The following is a 17,362-nucleotide window of genomic DNA, read 5'->3' on the forward strand; positions in this document are numbered from 1 at the left end:
CATGTTCTAGGCACAACTCTCGACAAGTTTCTATATTTGAACGATATTTCATTACCCACATGTAAATATCATTACTTATTCTCATTATCTTCCAGTTTTGTTGCAAATGCTTTACCAACGTCAGCATTGTGTTGTGTCTATTAAATTAGAAATGTCTCACGATTTTCTAACGATTTCTATAGTTATATCAAATCATTCAAAGTTATTCAGCAGTGTGATACAAAATTAGTATTTTTTGTCCATATTTCTAAAGTATCATCATGTATGTGTTTAAAAATGCAGCAGTTGTTCATGTACTTGTCCTTTATTTAGTGCCATATGGCTTCATGTGATAATGTATTGAAAAAGTCAATCAACGCTAGATATATAGATTTGTTGAATTCTTTGAACTTTTCTGTACATAGTATTTTTTTGTGCTGAAGGGGGCAAACGAGCATACGGCCTAACTGATCGAAGTAGTTACCGTCGCCCAAGGGTATCCGCGACGTAGTTTTGCGAATGCGTTGCCACTTGATTTGGAAAGAGGGAGAGGAAAGGGTGGGAAAAGGGAAAGGGGAGAAAATCAACCGGTGCCCTCACTCATCGGTCGAAATGCCGTAACTTAAGACAACATCACGCCGATCTTCTGTGAGAGGGTGCTATTTCCCCGCTCGAGCCAGCCCATGTTTGAACTGAGTACAGCTAGGCTCTTCCACCTTATGAGATACAGTATTTCTTAAAAAATATATTTTTTATAGATATACGATCTGTTTATAGTCTGTACTTGATAACCTAGACAAAAACCATGTGAAATGTGAATACAAAGTTAAAATAAAATAAAAACGCTATGTTTAATTTAACAAAAAAAAAGGTACTTATTTTAAAATAGGGTTGTTTTTGTACGTCAAATAGTTTTCACAGCTGACCTTTATGCATTTTAACAAATCATCAGAACTATTTTATTTAATAACAATCAATGACGTAATAAAAAAATATTTCATTTCAAATAATTGAATCTCACATCTTACAGCGAGATCCCATCGCAGAAATTTAAATTAATTACATACTCGTATCTAGAACTTGATCCTTTTAAAATTGATATAAACATCTCATAGTTATAAAGTTACTAATATTTACAGATATAATCAAAACAGATATAATCAAAACAAATCAAATTTAAAATTAGATTTTTATAAGGCGTGTTTTTTTTGCTTCTATTAAATCTTATTAAGTCAATACACTTTTCGACGCAGAAACGCCATTGTTTACCTTCATTATTTACCAAAATAAACGTTCAATAGGAAACCATAAAACCCACGGACATTTATCGGCTCACCGTATCCGTAGCTCGCAGTGTTTAATAAACAGCTAAATTGGGTAAACAATTTTAAACAGTAAGAATTTCCTAAATTAATTCAACAAACGCTATGGAACTTCTAATTTATGTTGTCTCAATCATCTACATAGTTTTAAATATCACGAGACATGAGGTAGGTAATTAAAATTTTATAATGTCTACGGTTAGACATGTTTAGCAATAAATTACTTTTTTTAGGCTGTCGCTAGCAAAGGCGTTGATTTACTTTTAGACAGATTATACAGAAGTGATGAAAAACGTCCAAAGGTATATAATTTCCGCTATAAAAACTCAAACGGACATGTTCAATTTAAACATTTAAAATCAAAATATGTACAATTGATTTTAACGTAGTTGTTCTGATTGTAGCAGACCCAATTAAATTATAATAATAATCTATACGAAAAAGAAAGCACCGAGAAAGACAAAGCCGAATTTCCAATTTTCTTAAGAAGAAGAAATAAGAAGAAGCATCATGGCAACAACAATAACGACCTACAACCAAAAAGTTCTAGAAAGAACGAGAAAAGAAAAAAATTAAATAAAAAACGTAAACCAAAAGCCAAATACAACAAGAAATTCATAAAAACAACTTTAAAAGACATCGACAGGGATTCCAATATGTCCGGTTCGAAAGACAGCGATAACAAAAACAAACCCGTCGACATTATTGTTCATATTAAAATGAACGAATAATATTTCAAAATTGTTTCTCTACTTCATTTATATATAATTTAATTGATAATGTTTTATAGACGTTTACCCCAAAAACTTTTTGACAACTGACATAACCAGATAATAATTCAAATAAAGTAATTTTGACACCAAAAAAAACGGCTTTTTTTATAAAGCTATTAAACCTCATTGTATAATAAAAAAAAATAACTTTTAAATTCTATTCGAATAAGTTCATGCTTTTCATTCGAGGGACAAATTGAAACATTTAATTAAGTATTAATTTGCTATAATATTATTCATAATTGCTTTTTGACGAAATCTGTGTTTATTTTTCTCTTCAAATGTTGATGAAGTCTCGTTTTCAGTATTGAAATCTTTTTGGGTAAAGATTTTATGTTTCTCAAATCTGGATGGTTTTGTTGTAATTTTTGAAATACACGAAACAAAATTCCCTTTGCATCGGATGTCATATGATGGTAGTCCTGAAAATATTATAGGAAAATTATTCATGAGGAAAGGTACCTCAAAATAAGGTTCATTTGTCATACGTATTCGGTCAAACGAAAATTTTACGACGACGAAAAATTCAGGCGTAATTACCTCCTTGTCTCGCATGTAATGACAATGAATGTGACAAAATAGTAGCATACAAAGCAATGTACGCGCCCACATTTCGTTAATAAATGCTAATTCTGAAAACGGAAACTATTGTACTGATAACATTTAACTTTAAACTGTAGCCCGCTATCGCTAAAGAAACGTGTTTACTCGTTTATTTGTTTTTTCTTTTTTGTTTTATTTAGACTTTTAATAATTACGTTTAGCACTCAGGATTAATGAATCCATCGATAAACATTATGGACGAAGACTATATCCACCAGACGGAACTCATGACATTATTTAAATAATTTATCCATATTTATAAATAAAACTGATGAGTCTTTAAGTAATTTAGAATTAATAGTTTTTCACATTTAAATATTTTGTAGTTTTTTTTTCAGTTAATCTCCTAAATGTTTGTAAATTTTTGGTGGAAATCCACAAATTAATCACATAAGGAGTAACTTGGGCAAATTTTTAACTGAATTCAAAATGTAGGAAAGTCTCAATTTGACAAAATGTTACTCTTATATTATATAATTGAAAGCAAGGGAAGGCCGACTTATAAATTTATTTTTTAAATCCAAAGAGCGTTATTCTGAGGTAGTTCCTTTTTTTCGTCAAAACGAACGTAACCTCATGATGATTTAAGTTTAAAAAATGAGCATAACAACAGCTGTAGTAACGAAAACCAAAAACCAGTTAAATACAAAATATTTTATTCATGCCAATATAAAAAGTGTTACGAGTAATAAAAAATCTTTCATAGTTTTCCCTCTTCATTTTCCTTTATAGATGCTAGTCGCTTGCCCGACCACGCCGACAGCGGGACCCGCTTTGATGACACCGTCACGAACCTTCCTGCCTACTTTTTCCTGTAAGAGCAATATAATTCATTACACTGTACATTTTTTCATATCCTTTGCCGACCCTATTTTATGGCTTGATTGAATTTTCTGGGACTGGGATAAACGTATCTTATTACATGACCATAAATTTTCAGTTAATATAAGTATAAGGGTTTTGTTTATTTTTATTTTATTTAGGGCTACATGTCAAACGATGAACATTGTTAACTCTAAGATATATCACTGGTCTTCTTAGGATTGGTTGTTATAATAGTTTGTATCTGCCGCATCGTCTTTTCTTTTAAGATATAAGTTGTGCTTACTTTTCTGTGTCAACAATACAACTACTTTAGAATAATCTACTGAATTTATTACGTCACTAACTACACACAAGCCAGTATACAACATTTATAGCCTAAACTTCCTCTGCTTACAGAGCTCTTTAAATCATTCTCCTAAGGCAAGCTCAAAAAATTTTTTGCCTGATGACTTTAAAATACCGTTAATTTGATTAAATTTTTAATTCAATTCGGAGACGCCCAAAATAAATGTTCAGTATTTGATAAAGAAAAATTTGTTATAACAATAAAAATAATTTCTATGGTATCAGTATATACAAATGAGTACCAGTTATAAGTAAATTATGAATGAAATTTTCGCACATTGCAATATACTTACAATCTTCTTTAAGAACTTCCACCTGGGACTTGGAGACGCTGAGACACCAGACAGCACCATCACAGCCAACGCCACAAAGAACAAGAGACGGAAGAAATTCATTGTCGAAATCAATAACAATACTACAAGTTGGTTGAAACAACTGCTTTTTATATAGTATTTAACGTGGCAGTGTTTATTTTCAGAATTATAAAGTGACATTTAATTAAAAACCGTATAATAATAGCGTTAGAGGTTATTATTCTGTTTGTCATGATTTCTAGGGAATCTCCCCGGTTCAATGAAATGAGTAATCCCAGAGATTATTTAAAAGAGGACTCTTCATAAAAGTGATTATTTTTTAACGAACACTCTTGTTAATTTTGTCTTAACCCTCCGTTATAATAATTTTCATGAATCCGGATAAAAATAACAAGCTGAATATTTTTCTTTGAATCCTCCCTAAATATTATTGAAGGGAAATTGCAAAAAAATATATATATTATTATAAATGTATATTAAATTTAAAAATAATATGTGTAATTAATATTATTGTTATTGTTATTGTTATTGTTATTATAATATTTATTGGTAGTAAAGAAAACCACTTGCAATGTACATTCCAAGGTTTTATAATATTTTATCTGTTCCTTATCAGTGACTCGTTCTGTACTCGGTAGGCTAATTACGGAGTTGAGGTTTCCATGTCAATTGTTTATTTTTTTGACATAATTTCATGTAATTCTTATAAAAATACCTCTTATCCTGTTCTCGTTAAAATAAACGTAGATAAGATTTATATATTGTTATTCTTGTAAACGAAAGCCTTCTATTTGTAATTAACTAAAATGCCTAAAAATTTCAACCAACTTTCCGCTGTATTTGAAAGTCAAATAGGTGTTATGAGAAAATCAAACACGTCTTATAACTTTGATATATATGTTTATTAGCTTACACTATTGATTAAATACAATGTCTTATATAGTTTTTGTATAAAAAAAAAATAACAAACATCACTTATTTACCAACTTTTATGCTTAACACTGTAATAGTTATTTAATTTACTATGCTGTTAATCGTCAGAGTATTATATAGACACGGATTTCTAAACGGAATAGATACAAAGAAAAATTATTCTATTGTCTCGTCTCCATTTTTTCAAAAAAATATCCAATTATTTGCCCTCATGGTATACCTACGTATAATGTAGCCATAATTGCAAATTACTCATAATTTTTTTTAATTTTCTCATATATTTTAATTATCGATAAAATCTTATAAACTTATTAGATTTTATATAATTTTAGCGATACTCTAAGATTTCCAGTTAATAAAATTCATAACGATCTATTACTCTTATGAATTAAAGCATCGACACCGCACGTAAAATTACAACCCTAATCGTATACTTTAGATTATTATAATTAAGATTAAATATTTTCTATATTTTTTTTTTACGTTTTTTTTTTTGAACATTCGTCTATTTTGATAAATTCCTTGCTTTTAAAATCCGTGTAAAAATCTTGCTCTGTTAGGCATGTAGAGTTCCATTTCTTTTGGTCTATTGTGACTTAAATTGGGATGTTTGGGTGGACGGACAGGTCTTATGTGACGATCTCCAGAAACCTGAAAGCATGTTATATTTTATAATATAATTGCAAACACCTTACATGCCATAATATCTTCTTGTTATTGTTGCAAAAAGAGCCTAAGACAGTTCAGCTTAAAATATTTTAAATATTACTTTATAAGTATTAGAAAATTCCAACAAATAAAACTGTTGACATTGGCAAAACATTCCACGATTCCAGTGCGAGTGAAGCCACAGATTAATAAAACAAAAAACTTACGAAATTCTGACGTTTGTGTTTTTTCATCAAACTGATTTTTCTCTGCAGGTTACTCAGTTTGTCATAGTAATGGCGACGTCTGTCTGAATCAAGTGAGTTATAATCCTCCAAGTCACTTTTAAAATAATCTTCATTCCTAACCTTTCCCCTCGACAGAGCGTTCAAACGTGATTTCTTCCTTAAATACATATCACTCAATTCCCTTTCATCTATATCAAAATTATACAAAGGTTTGTTGTATGGAAATTTATTAGATTTTTTGTAAACTGTATCTTTTTTATCCTCATTTATGTTTTCTTTTTGTTTTTTATAAGATTTTTCGTTTATCGGTCTATCTTCTAACTGGGGATAGCTATACGCATTGACTTTGTTACTATCTGACCAAAAATTGTGTCCATTCATATCATTCTCTATCAGATTATTATCAACATTATAATCAAGGGACACGTTTGTATTGGGTACAACAATTTTCGGTTCCACTACAACTGGTTTCTTGATTAAGGTTCCGTATATTTTGCGTATCTTTTCATCGAAAAATTCTTTTTCTTTTGTATTAAAATGTATATTATTCACTTCTTCCTCCAATTTATCCAATAAATCCATCAACATTTGGTCAGTATCTTCATTCAATGGCTTAATACTCGTTTCTCCGTTTCTTGGCATTTTCGTGGTATTTAAATTTCCATAATTAAATTTATCTTTTTTAAAACGATTTACAGTATGCGGTGTGCTTGTTATTGTGACAGTATACGAAGGTATTTCAGTAAATCTAGAAATTGTTAAGTTTTTTCTTTCTATACTATGTCGTAACGGAATCCCCATTTTACGACCTTCTAAATATTTTGATACAATCGTATGAACTTCTCTAAAGTCTCTTCTAGGTGCAACATCTTTTTTATAGTTATTCACCTTGTGACCGTATTGTTTCAATCTGGAGGGTAGTTCAAAAACTGCGGCTTTAGCAAAAATGCTTTGTCTGGGTGTGTGTCTCTGAAGTAAAGATAATTTTTAATTTATAAAAAATATAACCAAAATGTTCACTGTAATCTTGAAAATCTTTTACTTTTCCTTCCCCATATTAATTTCTCCTTGTATATTTCTTTCATATTAATATTAAAAATGTTGTTAAATTCAGAACTACTTACTCTATAATGTTCGTTTAACAGTCTCGATTGTTTTTTTCCTTTTCTTTCTGTAAAGTATCTTTTCTTTACATCAACATTAATTCTTCTTGATTTTATTGTGCTAATAAAACAAAAAAAAACAAATAAGACACTCGAAGTTATCTTAGTACAACAGTATAAATTAAAAATATATATACCTGTCCTGTTTTATGGCTTGTTTATGATTTTTTTGCGATCTACTGTAGTCTTTACTATTTATTCGCTGAGAAACAAAATAATTTTTCATAATACATATATACAAAGGGACCTCTTCAACAAAGTTTTTAATATTAATAAATTTGTATATATTCTATAGAAATATCTTAAGATATTTTCGGAACATTAACAGAATGCATATCTAAAATGTAAAACTTACTCTCTTTAACACGACGTCAGGACCTACAGCTGGTGTGATTTGTGAACTTTTATTTTGCCTTAAACAAATAGAAAACCAAATTAAACCAATGATATTATAATAAACTTAATGTAATAAGAATAGGTTTACCCTATACTGTGAATGGGTGCATCTTCTACGGTGAAAATAGGTAACACAACAACAGAGGGTTTGCACCTACCAGTGCTTTTACAGCTGTATGCTGGAAAAGATTACATCATCTAAATACATTTTAAATTTAATTTAATTTCATTAAAATTAAATTTCGCAACTAAACGGCAAAAACAGTAAAATAAGTCTGTGAAGAAAAATATAGATGCTTACGCAATTCCCTCTCGGTTTCATAGCAAAGACAATCTTCATCCTCATCATATCCCAGCGGACATCCGCATTTCACAGTGTACCCGGGTTCCGTTGGCGGCTTTGTTTGATACACGGACTCATCAACACGAGGCTGGTGCGAAAAGTTGCATACTAGTTGTATTGACTAAAAGTCAGATCGTTAAATTAATCAGATTGATACGTAGTAATATTCTTCATGATTATAATAATAAAGACATACATACATTATAGTTCAGAGCAGCGTTGTTATTATTGTAGGAGTACTCCCTGTATGCGGATATTCCGCACCCGACGTGTGTGCTGGGACCACTCACGAGTTGTACAAACTGATTATGCTTTGAGTAACTCCTGGAATATTTTTCTTATTACAAACATATGTACCTCCCTTTACAACATGAATCATTTAAAGTGACACCACATTTAATAACCAAACGAAGATTTCAGTTAGAAAAAAAATATATACAAGAACAACTTCAATACTGTTTTAGTATCAGCTATTATTCAGGTGCTAGCGTGTATTGTATTTATATGATGATAAATGATGAGAATTATATAATATAAGTACATAATAATAATACTAAGAATTTATTCGGATATAATACATAAGTGAAACACGAAGACGAGAACTGTACATCTAACACACACTCATACATGACGTAAATATCCAATATAACAGCAAAGATATATATATATATATATATATATATATATACATATATATATTGTTGAAAACGGAACGCTGTCAGCTTAAAACTAATTTTATCTCTAACTTACAAATGCTAATGATACCAAATATACGCTATAAAATGGTTAAAATACATTATAATTTATTAAAGTGTCTGTTGAATGGAAAATGACAACAATGTTTTGTAAAAACATATCTTTCACGCAACACTGATTATTCCGTTAGAAACTTTCGCAGTTAAACAACGATTTAGTTTGATAAATTTTCTTTTAATAACACACGTTGAATAAGCATCCAGCCGTTAAGTGAGAAAATTCGAAAAAAAATGATATTTTGAAAATTATGAAGGTTTTTAACGTAACAGCAGTGTTGAGCTAATATTGAAATTAAAATTAAGTCAGATAATATGCAAATAAAAATTTCTCGCTACGATCAAAGACTCAAACCTACAAAGTTTTATAGTTCCTCCCAATCGCTTTACTATTTACGTGACACGATAGCGTAATTGATAAAGCAATCGGTTTGACGTATTCTAGAGGTCGCAGGTTCGAGTATACATTGATTTCAATCTAAATTACGTCATACTCACTTAATATCGAAATACTCTATAACATCCGGTAACACGTCATTCTTCGTCTCATACCAGGCTTTCAAGATATATGTGATAGCGTATCTGACTTTGTCAGGAGTGAGGGTTGAGGTATTGAAGATCTGCGCTGCATCTTCAGATATTGGCATCCAAGTGTCTAAGGTGTACCGACTCATGCCAACAACTTGACCGACAGTTGGAAATCTTCCTAATGGTAACGTAATTTTAATTTAATCTCAGACAAGGTATTGATTGAAACAGATATTATTAAATTACTCGCAATATTTTTTCAAACTTTATGTACATAAATACAGAATTAACTAATCAATGGTATTTTTATAAAATAAAATCAATGGTATTTTTATAAAATTATAAATCAATAAACTTGTGCCTTATGTTATGACGTGAAAAACACGTCAAAAAAAATGTTTTTTTTTTTATATAATCCAAATATTAATCAAATACATAAACAATAATTAAGTGACTTATATTTTTTTATTCGCACATTACTAGTTTGCATGAATACAACCATAGACAACATCTAGCACTACATACAATTAAAAACAGTTCAATACCAAGATCAAGATCAATTTAAATATCTTTCACATGTTTCTCGTAACTACAATGAGTAATTTATTAATAAAATTTTATTTAATTTATTTTCATAACTCACTGGTTGAACGGCAAAGATCGAGACTGAATATGCACTGATTTGCCCAAACCTGGGCCAATGTAGCCAACTCCGTGTCCCAACTCTGTCAAAGTAAAAATATTTATATTCTGTAAATGTCACAAATCTAGCCTTGATCGTTAATTATACACCAAAAAAAGTTATACAATTAAATAAAGCTGAGTTATACTACACGTATTTAATTATATCTACAGCAAATTTTCAGACAGTTTCATCGTCCGTCCGTGATCACGGTTGCTGTAAAGGAACCGAAACCTCAGACTTATTTAGATATACAATAGTACAAACCAGCCTATACATTCCATACGCCTTTGGAAGATCCACCGCTTCTTCACCTCTCCCCAAACCATTTGCAATCTTACTTCTGATTCTAGAAAACTTATTCATATATAATATATTTCTATAATACTATCAATAAGCAGATCGCCAATTATATTTTCTACCTATTAGAAATATCGACGATCAGTTGAGCTAAGTCTGGAGTCATAGTTATATTGACTGGATGTACACAACCCGGGCCCATTTCGCTCTCCTTTAAAAAAAAATTATTACAGGCAATAATTTTGTTTATAAGTCTTCAATACATAAAACCTTCTTGTATTTAAGCATATTATTAGATTTTATATATCTTAAACAAGGAATTAAAAAATATTTCAAATAGTTATATATCTATAAAAGCAAACAAGGATCAGTGTTACAACGCAGAAATAACCAAAAATTTTAACGACTGTATCTTGTTTTTGTTATCTTTAATGAGTAAACTATTTATATCTCACGGGATGGTAATGTAGACACATCACGTGGGTTCCATCTTGACACCCTGGGATACTGGGACAGTATTCAGACACGATGACCGCTTCTTGATTGAATTGATCGTAGACATCGGCGCCCAAAGCAAGGCTTAATATTGTGAGAAAGTGAGCCTGCGATAAATTTTGTAATAATATAAATATATAACCAGTTATATTTGCTACTACTATACTACTACTATAAGCTGGAGTAATGTTAATCAGTAATTTTTACTATATAAGCTATAAATGCGCATTAGCTTTTTTTTTAAATATTTATATCATGCTGAGATATTTTTTTTAATCTATGTAAAAATATAACTGAATGATATTTATACAATCTTAAAGTACTTACCACCTCAAACATGGTTCAGAACGACAAAATTTTGTTAAAACGCAACAATTTTTATCACCCTTTATTATATTACGCGTTACCATAACAATATAATTATCATATTTACACTAAATGAGTAATTTTCTTTATATAAACTGTAAGTAATCACATTCTTAGTACAGCGAATATTTTTGTTTTTAATTTATCACAGCTATTCGTGTGCGCCAATCACATGAACGTTAGCTCAAAACATCAATGTTTTGAGTTTTCAATCGCAAGTCGTAAAAAGATTTATAAATTGTGTTTACTGTCGTGATAATAGCTGCTAACTTTAGTTTTTTTTTTTTTTTGGAGCAAATAGAAAGGCAAAAATTTGACTACACTCAACCATCAAATCTTTAAGAAATATTTAATGTTGACTAAACAAATAATTTAAACTGCTTTTAAGTTACTTTCTTTGTGTATAACAAACGACAGTGAAAATGTTTATACGGTATCAAAGAATAGTTTTCCTTGTAACTACTTCTAGACACGAAGAGACATTCCACCGTCGTGAGCGATTAAAAACTTATTTTATTTATGTCGAGTTAAATCGATTGACGCCAGCCAGTCACCAAATGGAGCGAGATTAGGACTTGGACTGTTTAAAAAGCTTTGAGAATCGAAAATAATCTCATGCTCGGAGTTGTCATTCAACCTTTACGCATATAAAAGTGTTCCTAGGAACAGTCAGAAATATCAACGTTTACTTTTATCATCGTATACCTAGAAGTCAATCATCAAGCGTCATGTCCCCAACGGTGGCGATCAGTCCGGGATCAAAAGATTTTCTTCCTTGAACACTCACGCTACGTGGTACTAGTATAGATTTCCATGTCGAAATTTCAAAATTTAATCCCAATTATTTTCTTTCAAATGGATTTTTTTTTTTATAGACAAAAATAAAAACATTTGGCTAACAAAATTATTTACTTCAAAATTTGCTTATTGCGTATAATAAATATGTCAAAGCGAGCTATTATTTTTAGTGGACAGTGTTCTCGTCCTGCTATTGTTGAGATTTAAATTTGTATTGTCTACTTGTATTATTTATTATAGCAAAGTTAATTACTATTTATTAGGTTAATGATAGTGTATTAGTTAAATTTTTTGTTATGGTTTACGGGTATTTCTTATTTTCGGGACTGTAGTTTGAGTATTACAACAGTATTAAGAGGCAACTGTATGTATTAATAATCTTATAAATCTGTTAATAAATTTATTTTGATTATCGGCTGTGTTTATTTCATTAAATACATACATCAGTGCAAACCTTATTCAAAACCAACAAGGTTTTGTCTACAGTCTCTACAGCGCTTCATGAAACATATTATACACTTAGTCTCTTATGTTCTGTTTTATGAGACTGTATTTGTTCATCAGTACATTTTCTGATCTAGCTGAATCTAGAAAGTGATCTAATTGAGACTTGAATAATAGCTCGCTTTGACATTTGTATTATACGATTTTTTAATGCTCTAAAAACTATAAAATAAAATTAATGAGCGCACTAAACATGGAATGCAATAAGTTATTGTGATGGAAGATCTATGAAAGTGATTGATTAAATTAATGAATAATTTAAATTGTGATATCATTGATAATTCTAAGCTTAACGTTATTTATATTCTGATATTTATTGGAAATTCTTATGATGGTTAAACTAGCGCCATCTGTGTATTTGTTATAATAGTGTAAATTAATGCTAATAATGTTTCTGTACAGTAATTTAAATGTCCAAATACTTAACAATTGGTTTTATATTTTATAATGAGAGCTTTTTTTTGCATGTTTTACGTAATGTTCAGTGTTTTATTACTTAATGGAAACTCTTATGAGGGAAACTAGCGCCCTCTGTATGATATTGTAACTTACCCTCACCTAAAAATGTTACCGTTGAATATTATAAATAGTATGTAAGTGCTAGACTGGGGGATTCTGTTACGAGTTGTGGAGCAATAAACATCTAAGTGGAAGTACTGCCTAATTTATTTCTAACAATAAATAAATCAATGGCAAGGTTCTTAGCTTCAGTAATTAGAAACATAGGATAACTCGACTTATGATCAAAGGTTAAAATAGTTAACATTCAAGAATTACACCATATTTGAACCGAATCTCTTGCATCTTACTGTGTAAGGTACTGAGGATAGGTTGTAGATCAGTATTTCAATCACGTTGGAGTCCATGTTCTAAAACAAAATTTAACAGTACCGAACACGCATGATCATCTAAATCTGGCCTTATGTTAGAGACGACATTATTAGAAGCCAGCACTTTCTCACTCATTGATGAACAAACACTAAGTGCATTTCTGTTGAAGACTTGTGATAATAATCGTCTAGCTAATGATATGCAATCTTTCGATACTTGCTGACTGTGATTGAGGTCTCCACAGCTGACGTAAACACCACTCTGGGGCATAAGTTCTACGTGTCCGGGCAGTTTTGTTCGATACTTCAATGTCCATCTTGTATCATAAGCATCATATCCCGGAGGTAGAACGAACTGGTACAACTTGTTGTGTATTTTTTCCTTCGTTTTGTTGATAACATCATTACTATGTTGATCTTGATTACTAGAACTAGCACCCGCAGTTGTTTTAGCGTGTCTTTCTTCAGGAGACCGTGGACCTTCTGGTCTCAAATTTATCAAGGGAGATGCCTTGCTAGCTGCGTTTCTTGATATATTAAATTCTTCGAAGGCACCCAATAACTTTTTGTATGTCTCAGCAGCATCGAGGTATGAACTCCGTAAGGTGTTGTACATATCAGTCGTATAACGCAAATGAGACCCCGTTTGAGTGAAGAGGGCACCAAAATTGTCCAACATTTGTTGCTCTAAAATAAATTTCGGATTCGTCTTGTGGCTCCTTACCGTACAGTTTTGACAGCTGTCGGTCTATCTGCAGAACCATCCTCTTTTGGAACTAACACTGCGAGCTGGATGGAGTGATATTTATATGCGCTATCAATAGGGAGTTTGTTGATAAGCACCTACGTCGTTCCAATTCCCAGAAAAGGTTAGGTACACCCAAAGTTTGTTTGTTCAATTCGTGGAATCGCTGTTTTTAGAAATTCTAGGAAAAACCATTCCCTTATCTTTACAAAGAAATTCCGAAAAAATCAAAAATTAGGGATCAAATCACATGACCCCTCAAACAATAACAAACTTAGTCATTACTTAGATAATAATTTACCGAGCCTTTCCTTTTATGGACACCATTAACGGAATGAGTTGACTCATTGTGATTTATTTAATTAATTCATTCATAATTGTTATTCATAATTTCAAAAGCTTTAGAACTTAAATTTTATTTAATAGACATGGATATTGTAACCAATGAGATTGCTCTATAAGTTCTGTATTATTTTGATGAGAAAACAACTTTCTCGCTCATGATTTTTTCTAAGTCCCTTAATTACCAGTTCGCGTACTCTACAGCATAAACTATCCGCTGATGTTTTCCCAAGTATAGACCATTTTGTAAACTTAGACAAGTGTCAAGAACTTTGGGAAACGTAGATACTGTAGACAGTATAGGGTTTTTCAAAGGAATAGTGAATAGGTACTTGTAGGGTCGCCATTGCGAAAGTAATAACCATAGTATTGCAGGTGCCCATAGACTACAGTGACTGCTTTAAATCAAGTAGGCTTACCCTTTTATTCCTAAAAAATAGAATAATTTAAACTTTCAACCACATTTTCCTACTTAAAGTGATCAAATTAACATTAAAAACACTTCTTTAAATAAGACTTCATAGCCTCTTCTTAGCTTTGTATACTGTTTTTATAAAGACCACGACAATTCATATTTATGTAGACAATTAAAGAAATAAAATCCAGTTAATTGAAGTGGAACCGATAAATGAAACAGGCTTATTATGAAAACAAAAGAATTATTATCTTTAAATTATGTACTTACGGAACTTTACTAGAATTACGCATTTAGATCTACGAAAAATGTATATTCTTTTGTTTTCCTAAATCTCTATATATTCTCAAATAAAGAATCTCTCAGAAGATCTTTAATAAATAAACACAGACAAACTAACTTGTATAAATAAGTATGAATCTTAATTGAAGTGTCAAAATGGCTACATCTAATTTCTATTAACAAAATGTCAAATGACAACAAAAGTTTACATTACTGTCATATAATAAATGAAATCTTAAAGGAAATAAAGATTGTTTCTAAAGTACGTATTACAGAAATTAAAAGTTTTAACTTGGTTGGATTCTGCTTTCGACTTTGTACAAACTTAATAAAACGGGTTTTACTTACAACCAAACACTTGGTAAAACGTCAAAGTTTTGCTAAATTAAAATGCAAATTATTTCAAGCAATTAGATTCTCTTGACCACCAATAAAGTTGTAGTAGGCTTTGATCCTAAAACTTTTTAAATACTCAAACTTTTACTGAGCTATCAAGCTGAGAGAATCAAGCGTGAACATTTTATAAATTATGCGCCTACTTAATTAAAATATCAATAATATGTTACACATTTTTGCTAATAGAAATTGGATTTAACTATTATAAGAGTGTCTCTACTATATTATTATTTCATAATTTGTCCTTTCAGTAATTTCGTCGTTTATCACCAAAATTCTGATGATGTAGGATCTTCATAGCCTCCACCGTATGCAAAAAAAAGCATTGAACACTAATTCATGTTACAAATTTGCTCAGAATTTTTTTACAGGCTCCAGTGATAATTAACATGAAATATTTAAAAACAACAAAAGTGATAGTGATTTCACTGCAATATTATATTTTTATATATTTATATTTAATAATAATATTATTAGTAAAGCTCTTTTGATTTTTATACAGACTAATAAAAGTGTATGGTTTATATATGAAGAAAATTTTTACAGTTGTTAATTTTAAATAAAAAATATTCAGTAACTAGAAAAGTGTTTGTCGAACTCACCAATAGAGGGTTCAACATATTTTTATTATGACTTTACTGCAAAGTCAGCAGTTTTTTCGCAATACTTATAGTATATCGTCTAAAAATGATGAATGTCCCTAGCAGCTGTAATTCTTGACGCGTGTCCAAGATTATACGTAGAACTATCCTTAACTTATCCTTAACTTATCCAACATCCTATTTTCTCTAAAACCGAATATTATATTTTCCGGAAAAACAAAAGATTACACATTAGAACATCGTATAACTAGTTTAAATCTGTTTTTTTTTTACGGCGACTAGAAATGTTGTGAATATTGTAACCTTAAAAAAGGGATGTCGTTTTATATGTTGATCTGACCAAAGTTGGAAATAAGGGAACGATTTTTATTGAACTTTCGCAAACAACGCCCTTGAATATAAAACTATATTACTTGTCTAATTTTATAGTTCTAGCTAAATTGGAAATTCCCATATATATATATATTATAAATTAATTATAACTATAATGTATACTTGAACTTGTAGAAGTATATTTTTTCAGCATAAACAGCGATGTTTTTACTAAATTATTTAGGATGTTTTTTCGTTTCACCGTTTCCTGAGATTCTAGACCCGTGATATAATGGAATATGGTTCACATTTTATATCTCTAAACTCCTCGTTCCCTAGATAAACATTCTTAACAGACAGATGGACTGACAACGTAATCCTAAGAGATTTTTTTGTAATACAGAAAAATGAAAAGGTGGACTTAACTTTCATAGAGTACAACTAAATATTTAACAAACCCGACAATGATAGAAAAAAAAAATTCATAGATATTTTAAAAAAGGAACCTCTTAATTTCCACATCTATGTTTTTAAATAAGTAGAAATAAGCACGCATCTATGGTTCTCTGAGCAGATCCATGTATAAATAAAGAAACAAAGAAATATTTATATTTATTTGACTGTGAAAGGACGCAAAATAAACACTTTCATAAATTAAATCAGAACTTCAATATCAAAAGGTCCTCATCCTTTCCGAAACATTTGAGGTTGGGGACGAAGGTATTTTATACGATGCCAATGTCATCAAAATAGTTTTGTTTAATTTTCTTTTATATGGTCAATTGTATGAAATCTATAATAATAATATTTTTTTTATATTTCTAAATAAATAAAATTATGAAGTATAGATATTTTGCGTTATTACAACACAATATATACATAAAAATCTAATCTAATGTTTTAACTTACAATTACTTATAATCTTCACACTGAATACTTTCCGTATTAATGTATTTCGTTTTCATATATGTTCATATTCATATTATAATATTATTTCCGATAAATAACTTTCAACTCCTATTTTGAAGTTTACTGATTGAAATTATTTAGTAACAGACGCAAAATTTTGCAGTAATACTTATCACGTTTGAAATACTTATAATCATCCTACAGAGGTTTGG

At 30.1% G+C, this 17,362-nt stretch overlaps 3 protein-coding genes and 1 long non-coding RNA gene across 5 annotated transcripts; 1 reads left to right on the top strand and 3 right to left on the bottom strand.

Moving 5' to 3' along the window:
- Window positions 1–1,291: 1,291 nt before the first annotated feature.
- On the top strand, window positions 1,292–2,152 carry LOC133319493 (uncharacterized). The gene is made up of 3 exons (XM_061524112.1): window positions 1,292–1,469; window positions 1,535–1,603; window positions 1,706–2,152. The coding sequence occupies exons 1-3, from the start codon at window positions 1,407–1,409 to the stop codon at window positions 2,030–2,032; spliced, it is 459 nt and encodes a 152-aa protein (XP_061380096.1). The 5' UTR covers window positions 1,292–1,406; the 3' UTR covers window positions 2,033–2,152.
- Window positions 2,153–2,278: 126 nt separating this feature from the next.
- Window positions 2,279–3,393, bottom strand: LOC116774923 (uncharacterized). The gene is made up of 2 exons (XR_004353793.2): window positions 2,615–3,393; window positions 2,279–2,496 (listed from the first exon to the last, which is right to left on the bottom strand). It is a non-coding gene; the product is annotated as an uncharacterized LOC116774923 (long non-coding RNA).
- Window positions 3,394–5,502: 2,109 nt separating this feature from the next.
- On the bottom strand, window positions 5,503–11,386 carry LOC116774994 (uncharacterized). Of its 2 annotated transcripts, XM_061524110.1 has the most exons (14): window positions 10,977–11,386; window positions 10,610–10,756; window positions 10,277–10,365; window positions 10,122–10,203; window positions 9,816–9,897; window positions 9,143–9,350; window positions 8,093–8,216; window positions 7,851–8,013; window positions 7,638–7,728; window positions 7,509–7,566; window positions 7,291–7,355; window positions 7,115–7,214; window positions 5,970–6,959; window positions 5,503–5,745 (listed from the first exon to the last, which is right to left on the bottom strand). In XM_061524110.1, the coding sequence occupies exons 1-14, from the start codon at window positions 10,986–10,988 to the stop codon at window positions 5,623–5,625; spliced, it is 2,334 nt and encodes a 777-aa protein (XP_061380094.1). In that variant the 5' UTR covers window positions 10,989–11,386; the 3' UTR covers window positions 5,503–5,622. The 2 variants fall into 2 exon arrangements, with proteins under 2 accessions (XP_061380094.1, XP_061380095.1); XM_061524111.1 differs by lacking the exons at window positions 10,610–10,756; window positions 10,977–11,386 and having other exon boundaries at window positions 10,122–10,211; window positions 10,277–10,349.
- Window positions 11,387–13,016: 1,630 nt separating this feature from the next.
- On the bottom strand, window positions 13,017–14,005 carry LOC116774815 (uncharacterized). The gene has a single exon (XM_032667579.2). It carries the CDS (start codon window positions 13,824–13,826, stop codon window positions 13,164–13,166), a length of 663 nt encoding a protein of 220 aa, XP_032523470.2. The 5' UTR covers window positions 13,827–14,005; the 3' UTR covers window positions 13,017–13,163.
- Between the last annotated feature and the right edge of the window lie 3,357 nt (window positions 14,006–17,362).

This window comes from Danaus plexippus, chromosome 23 (assembly GCF_018135715.1).
Source record: "Danaus plexippus chromosome 23, MEX_DaPlex, whole genome shotgun sequence".
Lineage (NCBI taxonomy): Eukaryota > Metazoa > Arthropoda > Insecta > Lepidoptera > Nymphalidae > Danaus > Danaus plexippus.

Coding starts and splice junctions, on each gene's coding strand:
- LOC133319493 (XM_061524112.1), top strand. CDS start 1,407: ATGGAACTTCTAATTTATGTTGTCTCAATCATCTACATAGTTTTAAAT. Junction 1,470..1,534: donor TAAATATCACGAGACATGAG/GTAGGTAATTAA, acceptor TACTTTTTTTAG/GCTGTCGCTAGCAAAGGCGT. Junction 1,604..1,705: donor GTGATGAAAAACGTCCAAAG/GTATATAATTTC, acceptor TTCTGATTGTAG/CAGACCCAATTAAATTATAA.
- LOC116774994 (XM_061524110.1), bottom strand. Junction 10,204..10,276: donor ATCGTCGATATTTCTAATAG/GTAGAAAATATA, acceptor TAAGTTTTCTAG/AATCAGAAGTAAGATTGCAA. Junction 7,567..7,637: donor GCACCCATTCACAGTATAGG/GTAAACCTATTC, acceptor TATTTGTTTAAG/GCAAAATAAAAGTTCACAAA.
- LOC116774815 (XM_032667579.2), bottom strand. CDS start 13,826: ATGTTGGACAATTTTGGTGCCCTCTTCACTCAAACGGGGTCTCATTTG.